Here is a 14553-nt window from a genome sequence, read left to right as displayed (position 1 = left end):
TAGTACCACTTCTTGCTTCACAAGGGTGTTGTGAGGATAAATAGTTTAAAAATTGTTAGACGCTCAGATACTATGGTATGGGGGGCATATAAGTACATTAGCTAGGTAGAATTTTAGAGGAAGAAAACAGGAGAGACTCCTCAAGGAGCGGAAAGGGAGGATGAGGTGATTTGGGCACTAATGCTCAATTTTATATAGCTAATATTAGACCCTGAACAGAGCACATAATTAACCCATACAAATAAACAAAACACTCTCAATGGATATTACATAGTAGTAGTAATAACTGTAGTACTAATAACAGTAACATTCTAGAAGTCCTAATCAAAACTGCGAGTCCATTATGCTAGGTGCTGTAGAAAAAGCACAGTAAAAGCGTCCCTGTTCCAGCAAGCTCACAGTGCAAATACAGAAATACAACTTTAAGCATTATTTAATATAAATTTTGTATGTAAGGAGGTGAACAGACAAAAATAATAGTAATTTTAAGCTTGGGCAATTGAACGACTGGTGAAATTTGCATTTTTGAAACCTTCAACCACATCTTTTGATCAATTAACTCAAAACTGTTGATGTACCAAGCAAATTATATCTATGCAGTTTTAGAAGTTGATTTTAGCTTTTTAATATATTTAGTGCTGTAGTACTAGATTCAATTATTTTTTTTTAAATGTTAAGCCTGGTATTGTTCATGAGAGGTATTGGAAATGATATAATGGAAGAACAAGGAAAGTGGAATCAAAAATGCAGTATTTGCTTTTAAAGTTCTTGATTTATTTTAGGAGATTAAAACAGCTTTTGTTCTAAAGATCTAAAAGGCTTAATCCTCTTCGAGTCTCTATGTATTTTCAATCCTTCAATATTTAGTTTTAGCTATGCTTATATTTTCCCCAGCAACAGATGAAACCCATGTAGTTGAGTTTATTTGAGCTGCCACAGCATTTTCTAACCGGATTTTCTCAGTTGAGCTTTTTTCATCTTTTACCATTTTATGTGCGTGTGCATATGTATGTATGTGTACACACACACACACACACACACACAGGTGTAATTGATATAGTGATATAGTGCTCATTAAAATTATTTTTGCTTCTTATATAATGTAATCAACTTGTTTTCTTGAGGAAAAAATTATCAGTAATAGCTAATTACTAATTCTTCATCACTTTTACAAACAATCATTTAGGTGGACCACTATTAACTTTATTTTACCTGTCCCTTGATAAGATATTCTCTTTGGTATTTGAATTGGTTTTATATTAAACTGTAACATTGGGAAAACATTTAAAGCTGGGGGATTCCTTTCATTTTAAAGATAAGAGTTTCTTGCCTTTGTATATTGATTGAGCTTAGGTATGAATATTGATCTGTGAAGCTGTGTGGGGTTAACAGTACACATCTAATGCATATTAAATCAACATCAGCATGTGTATATAATATAAAGCCCCACATGGTTTGGCCCCACATGTGTCAGGCAGATAAGGAAATCATCTAGAGTGCTTTGTTTACAGTTATCTGGGAGCTGAAGGATGAATATTCTCAGTGGAGGATCCTCAACTGTGGAAGTTGCTACTCTTTCAGTCTAACAGTATTGTAAAGCCCTAGTGTCCATCTGTCCATTTCAGGGTTTGCCACAATGAAGTGACTGTGGAGATACGAACAGAATGTTATTCTGGGATGATTCCATCTGTGTTGTGTTGTAGGGTCACCGCACCCTGGGTACCTCTTCATGATAGAGCATGGGGCTGTAGTCTCACTGTCTTAGTTTCCCCAACAGGGTTTCCAGCCCACTCTGGAGACATATGGCTCAGCCCTCTGGCCAGGTCACCATGAAAGCTCAATCCCCCACTTTTGGGTAGCAGAATTGAAAGTCCCAAAACAAACACATAATAAAAGAGTCTTTATCCCAGCTGAGCGTAGTTCTCAGCCCCTCCAAGGTTATTTCTCTGCCTGCTCTCTGCATTCAGCTCTCAGACCCCACCATTTTTTTCATAGTGGGGCATTCCTTGCTGTGGCCTAGGTTAACACCATTGGCAGGTCCCTGATAAACTCAGCTAGCTTGGTGTCAGGCCTGCCTTCCCTTCTGGGTGGCTCTGACCAGCCACAGTCCTACTCCATTCCTGACTCCAGATGGGTGAAAACAGTTGGTACGCTCTCCTTCCTAGCCAGCTACAACTGAGTGAGCTCTTCCCTTTTTCAGCCCCTTCCTACAGGCCTGATGCCCACTAACAGTGTTAGGGCAGGCTGGTTGTGTGTGCTGCAGTTTAACTCTTTCCAGTCCATGTGGGATTTGTGTACCCTATGACTATTGATATTTGTCAACACATTAAATATATTCAACGTTTATTTACCTTTGTTTATTAAATTTGCAGAGATACTGTGAAGAGCTCATTTTATAAATCTGAAAATAAAAATATTATACTGTATGTAGATACCAGAATTACATTTTTATCACAGCGTACAGTGAAAAATGATAATGGTACTATAGATACAGCCATAATGCATCAGATTTCATGTCTGTTTACATGAATTGAAGTAAAAGGCCCATCTTTTCCTTTATGAAAAAGTTAATAAAGAAAATTGATTAAATAATGAAATTGGCCTGTTAGGGCCTTCTCCTGCATTCCTCTTACGTCCAAAACCTGGACGGAAACAATATTTAGGGCCATTGATGTACTTGGCATCAGAGGTGGAGGTGGGAGGCAAAGGTGGCTTTAAGCCATCTTTACATTCTCTGGACCTTGGGGCCCTCTGACTGTTGAGTGGTCCATGACATACATTAGAGCAGCATCAAGGCTGCTCTAATTTAAATTGTTTATGAATACCCCAACCATCTCCCTTAACCAGGAGCCAGGAGAGTACATAGGAGCTGCTATGGATTGATGCTGCTCTACATAGGAAGAATCTTCAGAGGATTGGTTGTGCCATATTACAGCTGCTCTGCACCAGTGGAATAGTGCAATACAAATGAAACAAGGTCAAGGATCTGGCCTTTACTCTTTCTGGAAGAACAGGTTCAAACCTAATCAAAATTTTCATAGCTCTTTATATTCAAGGTAGATAAATTGAAATTCTAGCAGTTTAGTATGTGGATTTTCCAAGCAAACTTTAAAAAAAACTGAAGCTTTGCATGGATCTTTATGCAGAGGCAAGCCTCCCTGCCTAGTAGTTATAGTTTGTGGTGATAGCACTGCTTGGCAGTTACAGTGTGTGGCAACAGCACCTCCTAGTGATTGAAGTCTGTGGCAGCAGCCCTACCTAGCAGTTATGAAGTAGGGAAAACCTGGGCCCTCCAACTCCACCATGTTACAACCCAAGGGGCCCTCTTGAGCGCTTTAATGCAGGAGTTATGTGTGGTCTGGCTAATGCTTCCAAGGGCCTCTTCCTACTGCTTTTCCCCTCCCATGTCGTGGCTGGCAGTTGTCCCTGGCAGCCTGGTCCATGGGGCTCAGCAGCTTAGGGTGTCTCAACTCTGAAGCAGATATGCTCCTGGGAATGTCTTCCTGGCATAATACCTCTGCAGCAGCAAATGCAGGTCTGCCTCTTGCCACCTGCCCCCCTGTTGTGCTGAAGAGACTCCCTTTTAAGTCCCTCCTCCAACTGAAGCATGCCCAGCAGGCCTGTCAGGGCTTCCTGATCCCAGAGTTTTCCTACACTTTGAACTCTCCAGTGTGGGTTTATTCATGCCATCATAGTATCTTAAAAACATATGATATATTTTGCAGAAATATGTTGCTGTACCAAATTTCCCATGCCACACTGTTGTACAACATTCAGTACGCCTACTGGCTGCTATCCTCAATATTTCTCTTCCCACAGAGAGGCTGCTGAAATTCAGTGGTACTGGCAGTATGTAATTTGTGAATTGTTTTGGGAAGTTATGTTGTTTATGGTATGTTGCAGCCTGGCAAAATGGTCACAGAAATGGGCACTGAACTACTTAGTGTCTCTTCACAAAAACTGGATATCATAATGGAAAATAAAAGGATGATATGTTTCTCTCAGGATGATTGATAAGTAAGATTTTTATAACTGGGTCTTGCTAAATTAGAACAAGTGTTTTACTAGAATATCTGTTAAGATATGATTTATACAATTGGCAATTGAAAGTAATGAATTTTACTTTACTGGAGTAATATTAACACAATATCACTCAGTGCTGAATTTAGTTAAATACATGTAGTTAAATGGTAAAAAATGAAGGCGTGCAGTTCCTTAGACTCCAGGGTCCTTCGTTATTTGGATGTTGTGGTTTCAGAAGCTTCATGTGAAGAGGCCACAAGAGGAAGTGACAGTCCAGATAGTTTCTGATTATGGAACCTATAAATTGCATTGAAAGCCAGTAGAAGCTGAAATTCTTGGACATTGTACATAATGCACTCTTAGGGACAATTCTTTTCAACAGTCAGAGGAGACATACTCAGATCTCAGTGGTTCAGGAGCCAAATTAGTGATCAGTATTACCCCAAAGAGCCACAGTAATCTGAATTCATAATTTCATTTACTATTTATATGTATTATTCTTAAAGCAAAATGACTGAACAACTATTCTACAATTGGCTAATAACATAGACCAAGCATCCTGTTTGTTTAATAACTTAGACTGGTTAGTAATTCAATCACACAGTGTTTTAATACCATGTACTGCAAAGAGACACAGGAAACACATTAAAGAGCTACTTCCGGCTCCCTGGCTTCAGGCTCAGTATCACTGTACTAGTTCATTTTCCAAGACATATATGCAAGGCCGGCTCCAGGGTTTTTGCTGCCCCAAGAAGCAAAAAAACAACAAAAAAAGGCCACGATCGTGATCAGCTCTACCGCCGCTGCTTCAGTCTTTGGCGGCAATTCGTCGTCTGGTCCTTCTCTCCGAGAGGGAGTGAGGGACCCGCCACCGAATTGCTGCCAAAGAGCTGGATGTGCCACCCCCCTCCGTTGGCCGCCCCAAGCACCTGCTTGCTGGGCTGGTGCCTGGAGCTGGCCCTGCATATATGGGTCACATGTCCTCTTCACTCCTTACTGAGGGTTTGGAGCAAAGACTTAATCTAGCCCAAAAATGAGCCAAATAATTTCAGACTTTATTTATACTGTATTTTATCCATTGATGATTAGCTGAAAAGAAACATCAGAAAACAGAACACTAACACGTAACAGTAATTCAAACTTCTTTTTTTTAAACAGATCTTGATAATGTTGAAGGTATAGCCGTGGACTGGATTGGAAATAATTTGTACTGGACAAATGATGGCCACAGGAAAACAATTACTGTAGCCAGATTGGAGAAAGCCTCTCAAAGTCGAAAAATTTTGTTAGAGGGAGATATGTCTCATCCGAGAGGAATTGTCGTTGATCCTGTCAATGGGTATGAAGACGTTTAATTTATTTTACTAGTTTTATTTTACTAAATTTGTCTCCACTATGAATGCATTTAGGGTCAAATTCCTCTGTCTGATCAACACAACTGCTCTTTGAAATTCGGGCTAAATTATGTATATTAAAGAAGCTAGCAGACCTATGCATTAAGCATTTGATTCACTGCTATTCTGCTGTTTTCCAAAAAGCACAGGGGCCATATCATGCTCTCAATCTGACAGGTACAAATCCCATTGCTGTCTGTGGGAATTGTACACATGGATCAAGAACAAAATACAGTCTTAAATATTTTAATCCACACTTGTTTCTAAAACTGAGCATGGACTGGGTAAAAACAAACACTTTTCACAAAGCCTTACGTTATTCATATTCTGCTATCTGAAAAGGACAGATCTAGAGCCAATTCAGTGAGCTTAACAATTGAATTTGAAAGGAATGACATGCTCTTAAGTCTTCTCAGACATGCAACTAATAGGGCGTTACCTAGCTACCTATATGTTTGCACATTTTCCAGGTAACCCTTTATCCAAATGGAACACGTATATCATGTGTGTTTGTAATAGTTTATGTAGGACCTTTTGGCCCTGAATTCGATGAATGGGTTACACTGATCCACAAAGACAGTTTTTTTTTCAAGATACAATTTTTGGTAATAGTCTTCATAATACAGTACTTAACTGTCATAGAATGCCCACAGTGAAAGAACAAAACAGGGAAAATTGACATTTAACATAATTTCCCCTTTGCAGAAAGGCATGCCACTTACCATGAAATGGTGCAATACATATTAGGGTATGTCTACACTACGGGTCACTCCGGATTACTCCGAATTTACAGATTTCGATTTTTGGCAACCGATTGTATAAAGTCGAGTGCATGCGGCCACACTAAGCACATTAATTCAGTGGTGTCCGTCCATGTACTGAGGCTAGCATCGACTTCCGGAGCGTTGCACTGTGGGTAGCTATCCCAGAGCTATCTCATAGTTCCCGCAGTCTCCCCCACCCATTGGAATTCTGGGTTGAGATCCCAATGCCTGATGGGGCCAAAAATTTGTCGCGGGTGGTTATGGGTAAATATCGTCAGGCAATCCTCCCTCTGTGAAAGCAACGGCAGACAATCATTTCACTCCCTTTTCCCTGGATTGCCCAGGCAGACGCCATAGCATCCCTGGAGCCCATTCAGCCTTTTTTCACTGTCACTGTATGTCTACTGGATGCTGCTAACAGACGCGGTATTGCAGCGCTACACAGCAGCATCCCCTTGCCTTTACAAGTTAGCAAAGACAGTTACCAGCCATACTGTACCGTCTGCTGCTGTCATGGATGCTCCTGGCTGGCCTCGGTGAGGTCGGCCGGGGGGGCGCATTGGACAAAAATGGGAATGACTCTCCAGGTCATTCTCTCCTTTAAGTTTTGTCTAATGGAGAGTCAGTCCTGCCTAGAATATCAGGCAAGCCTACTAAAGAACCAGAGAGGCAAACGGCCTCTCCGGGTCAGAGCCCCAGACATTCCACAGAAATGATGAGCTGTACGCCATTCTAGGGGGTGGCCCTACAACAACCCCACACATTGCTTCCCTCCTCCCCCACCCCTCCCAGGTTACCGTGGCAGTTATCCCCCCATTTGTGTGATGAAGTAATAAAGAATGTATGAATTTGAAACAACACTGATTTTATTGCAAACAGAGATCAAAGGGGGGAGGGGAGGGTGGTTGGCTTACAGCGAAGTAGAGTGAACCACCATTCTGCACTTGCTCAGCCTATAGCTGAAAATGGGAATCTGTGATAAGCACTAGGATAGAAGCACAGGCAGGACTGAATCTCCATTTGTGTGTGGGCCTTTGGTTGACACTGGTAAAATACAAAGTGTCCCAGGATATGTATGTTGGGGGACAGTTCTAAACAGGAGCTTAATTTTTTTATTTGCAATAAAATGTTGACGTCTAAGTATCTGAGTGTGAGCCATCGGAGCAAGGGGTAGGCTGGGGTAGGTGCGACCGTGCAGTGCTGCCAACTGGGAGAGCAGCCTGAGGCAGAAGCCTCCAGCTGGCATGATATTTCAGGCAGGACGGAATCTCCATTACACGAAACTTAAAGAAGAGAATAACCTGGAGTCATTCCCATTTTTGTCCAGGCACCCCTGACCGACTTCACCAAGGCTGGCCAGGAGCACCCATGTCTGCCCAGGCGCCCCCGACCGACCTCACTGAGGCCAGTCAGGAGCACCCATGGGATGACGATGATGGATACCAGTCATACTGTACCGTCTGCCATCCACAAGGCAAGGCAAGGGGATGCTGCTGTGTAGTGCTGCAGCACCGTGTCTGCCAGCAGCATCCAGTAGACATACAGTGACAGTGAAAAAAGGCGAGAAACAATTTTTTTACCTTTGCTTTCATGGGTGGGGGGGGGGTGACGACATATATCCTGAACCACTCACGACAATGTTTTCGACCCTTCAGGCATTGGGAGCTCAACCCAGAATTCAAATGGTTTTCGGAGAGTGCGGGAACTGTGGGATAGCTACAGTTGTCAGTCGCCCCTCCCTCTGTGAGCGTCCATTTGAGTCTTTGGCTTTCTGGTACGCTTGTCTCAGCTCCTTAAGTTTCACGCAGCACTGTGTTGTTTCCCTGTTGTGGCCTCTGTCCATTATGGCCTTGGAGATTTTTTTCAAATGTTTTGGGATTTCGTCTTTTGGAACAGAGTTCTGATGGAACAGATTCATCTCTCCATACAGAGATCAGATTCAGTATCTCCCGTGCGGTCCATGCTGGAGCTCTTTTTTGATTCTGGGACTGCATGGTCACCTGTGCTGATCAGCGCTCCACTCTGGGCAAACAGGAAATAAAATTCAAAAGTTGGTGGGGCTTTTCCTGTCTACCTCGCCAGTGCATCCAAGTTCAGATTGCTGTCCAGAGTGGTCACAATGGTGCACTGTGGGATAGCTCCCGGATGCCAATAGCGTCGAATTGCGGCCACACTAACCCTAATTCAAAATGGTAATGTCGATTTCAGCGCTACTCCCCTCATCGGGGAGGAGTACAGAAATGGATTTTAAGAGCCCTTTATGTCGACAAAAATGGCTTTTTTATGTGGACGGGTGCAGGGTTAATTCGATTTAACGCTGCTAAATTCGACATAAACTCATAGTGTAGACCAGGCCTTAATCAGGTGTTTTTGTACTATATATTATATATTTACTGTTCTATATGGGGACATAGGAACATACTGGATCAGACCCATGGTCCATCTAGTCTAGTATCGTGTCTCCAACAGTGGCCAACACCAGATGCCTCAAAGGAAGTTGCAAGAATCCAACAATGAACAGATGTGGGACAATTCCTATTAGAGATTGGCTTAATCCCTGAAGCATGAGGTTGTCCTTCTAAAACTCTCTGTATGCAGGAAGTGTTATAATGTTATATATTCTTTTTATTTTATTGTAATATATAGTACAATACCATTCCTCTTTGAATCTTATTAATTCTTGGCCTTAGCAGCATCATATGTGGAACATGATTGTAACAGTTAAAATTGATATAAATTGGGCAAATTCTGATGTTCATAGAATACCAGGGTTGGAAGGGACCTCAGGAGGTCATCTAGTCCAATCCCCTGCTCAAAGTAGGACCAATCCCCAGACAGATTTTTGTCCCAGATCCCTAAATGATTGAACTCACAACCCTGGGTTTAGCATGCCAATGCTCAAACCACTGAGAGATCCCTCCCCCTTTCCAGTCCCCTACCTTCACTAGCAGGACCAGGCAGAGATCCTTTTAAATTTACTCAAGAAGATAATTTGCCCCTTCAGTATTACTTAAATCTAACAATGAGGGAGACTATATAGTGTTTTTTTAATGCATTTTAAAGCTTTTTTGGGGGGGGTAAGAATGGAGCAATTCTATTCAACTTCAGATTTTTTACCAAAGAAGTAGAGATAACACTTGCAATAAATGTCATCTTAGTACTACCCTATATTCTAGGGGACATACTGGTTACTAGGAATAAACAACAATGACAAAAACAAACAAGTACTGTTATAATGGCTTCAATAAAAACCATCTGTAGATATTTGGATGTGTCATGTGGATGCAGTACATTTGAAAAAGAAATTGCCATGTATCAACCAAATTCATATTTTAACGCAACCTTTCCTCTCCCCTTTCACAAATCTCAAGTTTGTTATTTTATTGTACATCATAAAAGTATACTTGGATACACTGTCTTAATACAGCCACGAAAGAGAGATAATTTTCATTGCTGGCAAAATTATACAAAGTGGGCAAAATTACAAAAATGACCTTATGTTGGTGTAATACAAATTCAGTGTATCCATGACCCAGTTGGCAAGACTGTTCTATAAAGTATCACTGTGGAGTGAGTCATGTAGATAATTCTAGTTGGCTGGGCTGATTGCTATATTCCTAACACTTGGATTTATTTACATTATCAGTTTTTCATTTCCAAGTTTGTCTTTTGAAGAAGGCAAACTATTATAGGAAGGCTATAATTAGTTTAAGTCATATAGTGGTGATGCAAATTAGACCCCAAATCATCCCAATACCTGAAATTATTTTGTCAAATTTTCCAGCTCACTGATTTCTATCAGTTAGGTATGCAGCACAGGAAGGTATTGCATGAAGATGCATAGTCTGAGAAGGGATATCGTACAGTGCTCTTTTCTAATAAAATAACACACACTTTCATAGTTATACTCCTTTATAAAAGTTTTCCTGAGGGACAAGGTTTATTATGGCATTTTAATGATCTTCAGACTATTAGACTAGAAGATAAGCATTGCAAAGCAATAACTATATTTTGATTTTCAATTAAAATACAAATGTCATACACTTTGGGCATGATTTGATCTGATGGGAGATAGCTACAAAAAGCTGCAGCATAAAGTTAAAAGAAAAAAAAGTTATTACCTTTTAACAAGTCATATAAATGTTTGCAAACTATATTGATTTATTGGGCCTTTCAGTACAGTAAGTAGTATATTGACCTAGTTGTTTGCTTCACTCTTAGAGAGCTGGTGCTCAGGTTTCACTGATTCTATAGTGAAACTGAATGTGGTTCCAGTCAGATTTATAATGCAGTGTATAAGCCCAGGGCATTGAATTTGGTTTTGTTCTTAGTATTAAATTAAAGCAATAAAAACCTTCCTTTTGTATTGTGAGCTGGAAGAGATAGAAGAGATGCAAGAGAACAAATGTTTACTTCTGTCATTTTTCAAAGCGATTAAAATTATCCTGTGTAAACCAGGGCAGATTTTTAATTTAATTTCTTACCAATTTGTGATATAAAATAAAATAGATCACTGATATTTATTCCATGTGACTGTGTTGAATAAAATGGTTGCCCAGAAGACCAGAGCATAATTTAAAACAGTTGATGTAATCTAAGATGCTAAATAGCTTTGATAACAAAAGTATTGTTAATTAAACATTTCATAACCCTGCTGGAAATGTAGTGATTTAAGAGCTAAAATTTTTGGGCTTTACTCTTTAAAATACAGGTCAGAATTGTAGACTTGATTCTGAGCTCCCACCACTATAAATCAGAAGCAACTCCACTGTAGCTTGTGGAATTTCAATGACATAAAACTGCTGTGAGATCAGTATCAGCTGCACAAAGCCTAACAGAGTCTTGAAACAATTAGTATTCATAAACATGTGTTTAATATTTTTACTACTATAATCAGAATGGAATTCTGCTGATTTTAAGATCTAAATACCATGACATAGTTCCTAGAATACCCCTATTTTTGAGATTCCTGTCTTAATACTTCTGGTAGGTGCTTTGTGTAAATCTAAAGAAGCATGACCAGTATATTAATTCTCTTACTTACATTCAATACTTCTTATTAAAAAGTTAATACCATACAGTGATACTGTAGATACCATAATTTTCCCTGTAATTATATACAAATAAAATTATGTTAAAAGAACATTATTAAGGTGCAGAGCCAAGCACTCAAAAGTTGGGAAATGCCAGAATTAAGGGTGCCTCTGCAACCCCCTTGTGCGTATGCATTATGATACCCTCTTTAATTATATAATTATATACTATTTTTTTCCACAAGACCCTGCCTCATTCAGCAGACAGTGCTCAATTATTGAGCAGCAGTGTAATATTTTGTTTTATTCTCATTGTTCATTGTGTGTCCCCATACTTTACTTCACATTATACAAACCCTGCTATGAAGACAGAGTTATGAATTTCCTCATGGACTTTTCTGTGGCACTCATCACTATTGTATTTGAGTGCTTCACAAACATTAATCAATTTATTTTCACTATTCACCCGTGCGAAAAGAAGATAGCATTATCCATTTTACAGATTGGAAACTGATGCACAGAGATTAAGGTCAAAAGCATCCACTAATTTTGAGTGCCCAATTTGAGATGCCTAGAACCTGATTTTTCAGAATAATTAGCATAATAAAACATTTTGTATGTTCAAGCACATTGACTTTAGTTGCAGCTATGAGTGCTCAGTACGTTTTTAAATAGGACCCCAAGGTCTCAAGTCAGGCATCCAGAAAATTAGGGACATACAAAAAAGTTTGCTTTAAGTGACTCTTCCTCACACAGGAACTCTGTTACTGAGGGAGGAATAGAATCCAGTTCTTCTGGTCAGTATTCAACTGCTCAACCAAGAGATCATCTTTTCTCTTCCTCCAGTACCATTCCTCATTCACTGCACACCTTCCAACTTCTTCAGCAAATGAAGGAGTGCTCAACAACCTCCTTTGCTACTGAAATCTGAGTATATCCCCAGAGTAGGTCCATCCTGTGGACTGTAGTATTTGATTATGTAAGTAGACACTGCATATCATAATGCACAAGGTGACAAATTAATGTTGGAGAGGCAACCTTAACTCTGGCATTTCCTAACTTCAGTGCTTGACTTAATAATGTTCTTTTAAATTCTTTTCTTTCTTTTGTGAGTGTGTGCGCGCACGTTTGTGTAACATCCCAAGTGCTTAAAAAAGGCAAACTGAAAAATCAGAAATTCTATCATGTGGCATCTTTTTGCTACCTACATGTTTCAACAACAGGGTTGGACCTTTAGAGTCACCATTCAAACTTCTTCCACTTGAGCTAATGGAGTAACTGATAGCACTAGCAGGCTGTCATCCTCTATGCAGACCAGTATTACAGAGGAATGGGATAATTTGCCATTGGGTTTCACAGACATTTGCTGACAGCAGAAGAATGTTGAGACTCAGGAGTCTTGGGTTCCACCCCAGAAACTGGAGGATTGAGCACAGACACTTCTGCATATTCCCTGTGATCCCCTTCTGCCCCTTCCAGCCGGTCTCTTTCCTAGCCCTGTCTCTTCCACCTTCTGGCTCTTCATCTCAATCCCATTATCTTCACCTAGCTAGTTCCACTATCCACTCCTCAAACTTCTCATCCCAATCCAAGTCTCTTTTCCCAGCAAGTTCTGGTCTCACCTCTCCAAAGAGAGTCTCCATCTTTCAGTCCCAGTCGCTTGTCTTGCTCCCAGTTTGTTTCCTTGCTCAGCCATTCCCAGTTCTGCCTCTCCTGACTCCTCATCCAGTCTGTCACCCCAACCCTGGCCTCCAGTCACTTTCACCGCTTCACCTGCATTCTTTATCCCCATAAACTCGCGCTCTGAAACTCCCTCCCTGGGCTCCTCATCCAATCTCAGTGTGTCTCCTCCCAGCTCCTTGTCCCAATCTCTTTGCTCAGCCAATCTCGGTTCTCTCTCCTCACCCCAGTTCCACGTCAGATCTGTCATCCATCTCCTTCACTTTATTTTCCTTCACCCCACTTGTTCTCAGTCTCAGTCTGTCCTCTGACTCCTTATTTGATCTTAGCCTCCCTCTATCCCCTCTGCAGGTCCAGCTTTTGTCTCCTCTGCCTTCAACTCAGGCAGCCTCCTCCTCCAGTCTGCTTGTGCCCAATTGTGGGTGAGTGGCATAGAGAGCATAGGAGAAACAGCCTCCATGCTCTCACTTTAGATGTACAGACTCTGCATGACCCACAGCAGCCAGAGCTGCAGTTTTAGGGAAAGTCTTGCTCAGCCCTGGGCTAGAGCATAGTCAGTGCAGACAGAAATTTCAGGCAATTTAGCTGTTCTCTCCAGGACATGTGTGAGTTGCAATTTTTAAAGGCTTATAATTTGGTCAAATTTGGGTGGATTTTCACAGGGACAACAAAGGGCACATCCCTGACACACAGGCTACACCCTGTCAAATTTCAAGATTCTACTCCAAAGCATGGGACCAGTAGGACTTTTCAAAGAAAAGACTGACAGAAATTTTTTAAATGGACAAAACATATATTCCCCTAACCTTGTTCTGAGAATTGGCTGCACTCATGGCAGAAATGTTCCCAAAACATTGAACATGAGGCAGACATTCAGGATGGAAAATTTCAGTCCAAACTGTTAATATTTGACAACGTGTTAAGGAACTGAAAACAGGGTCTTACAATGAGAAGTGTCAAGCAACCTTAATAATAGTCAGTTCCATCCTATAATACCTGTGTGATATGTTTTGGCAAATGTTCATTGTTTTAATTGTAGCCACTTTATAAAACATTAATAGTTCCATACTTATCTAGTTTTGTTTGACCAGTCTCACATTAGAGGATCTTCAAAGCTCTCAAGAACTGTACGTAGTCCATCTTTTTTTTTTCCCCAGAAGAAATAGGGTTGCACATTTTTCACTTTTTTTTTCATTTTGCCAAATTTGTGTCCCAGCAGTAAACTGCAGTTATAAGGCAAGGTACTGCAAGGTGATGAGCACCGTGATCCCTGCATAGCAAATCACTTAAGCGTGTGCTTCACATGAAGTCCCATTGAAGTCAAAGTTATTCATGTGTTTAAAATTAAGCATCTGAGTAAGTGCATTTCTGAATTAGGTCCAGGGTGATAAGCACCTTGCCAGATCAAGTCCATATTGTACTACTGAAGATGTTTACATTCAAACAGCAGCTAATTTGCAGAGCAATAAATAAGAAGGCGCTGATAATTTTATTCCATTTTATTCATATATAAATGAAAACCCTAAAATATGTTTGAAAATAATATACTATTTTATAAAAATACAAATGTTTGGTTGAAAGGAGTTGTGTGGTAGTAAGGGAGCACTAATGCACATACTTTATGCCACTGCTATTGGAAAAGTATATTAGCTGACTAAA

The 14553-nt window shown here is 40.4% G+C and overlaps 1 protein-coding gene across 1 annotated transcript in view; it reads left to right on the top strand.

Moving 5' to 3' along the window:
- LRP1B (LDL receptor related protein 1B) overlaps positions 1-14553 on the top strand; it is a 1288869-nt gene that overhangs the window by 747379 nt on the left and 526937 nt on the right. Inside the window, exon 14 of the mRNA XM_045032831.1 lies at positions 5182-5362. Within this exon, the coding sequence (XP_044888766.1) occupies positions 5182-5362 (181 nt within the window). The remainder of the gene's footprint in view (positions 1-5181; positions 5363-14553) is intronic.

The sequence above is a fragment of the Mauremys mutica genome, chromosome 10 (assembly GCF_020497125.1).
Source record: "Mauremys mutica isolate MM-2020 ecotype Southern chromosome 10, ASM2049712v1, whole genome shotgun sequence".
NCBI lineage: Eukaryota > Metazoa > Chordata > Testudines > Geoemydidae > Mauremys > Mauremys mutica.
Note: the sequence above shows the minus strand (reverse complement) of the source record. Positions and strands in the feature narration are given on the sequence as shown.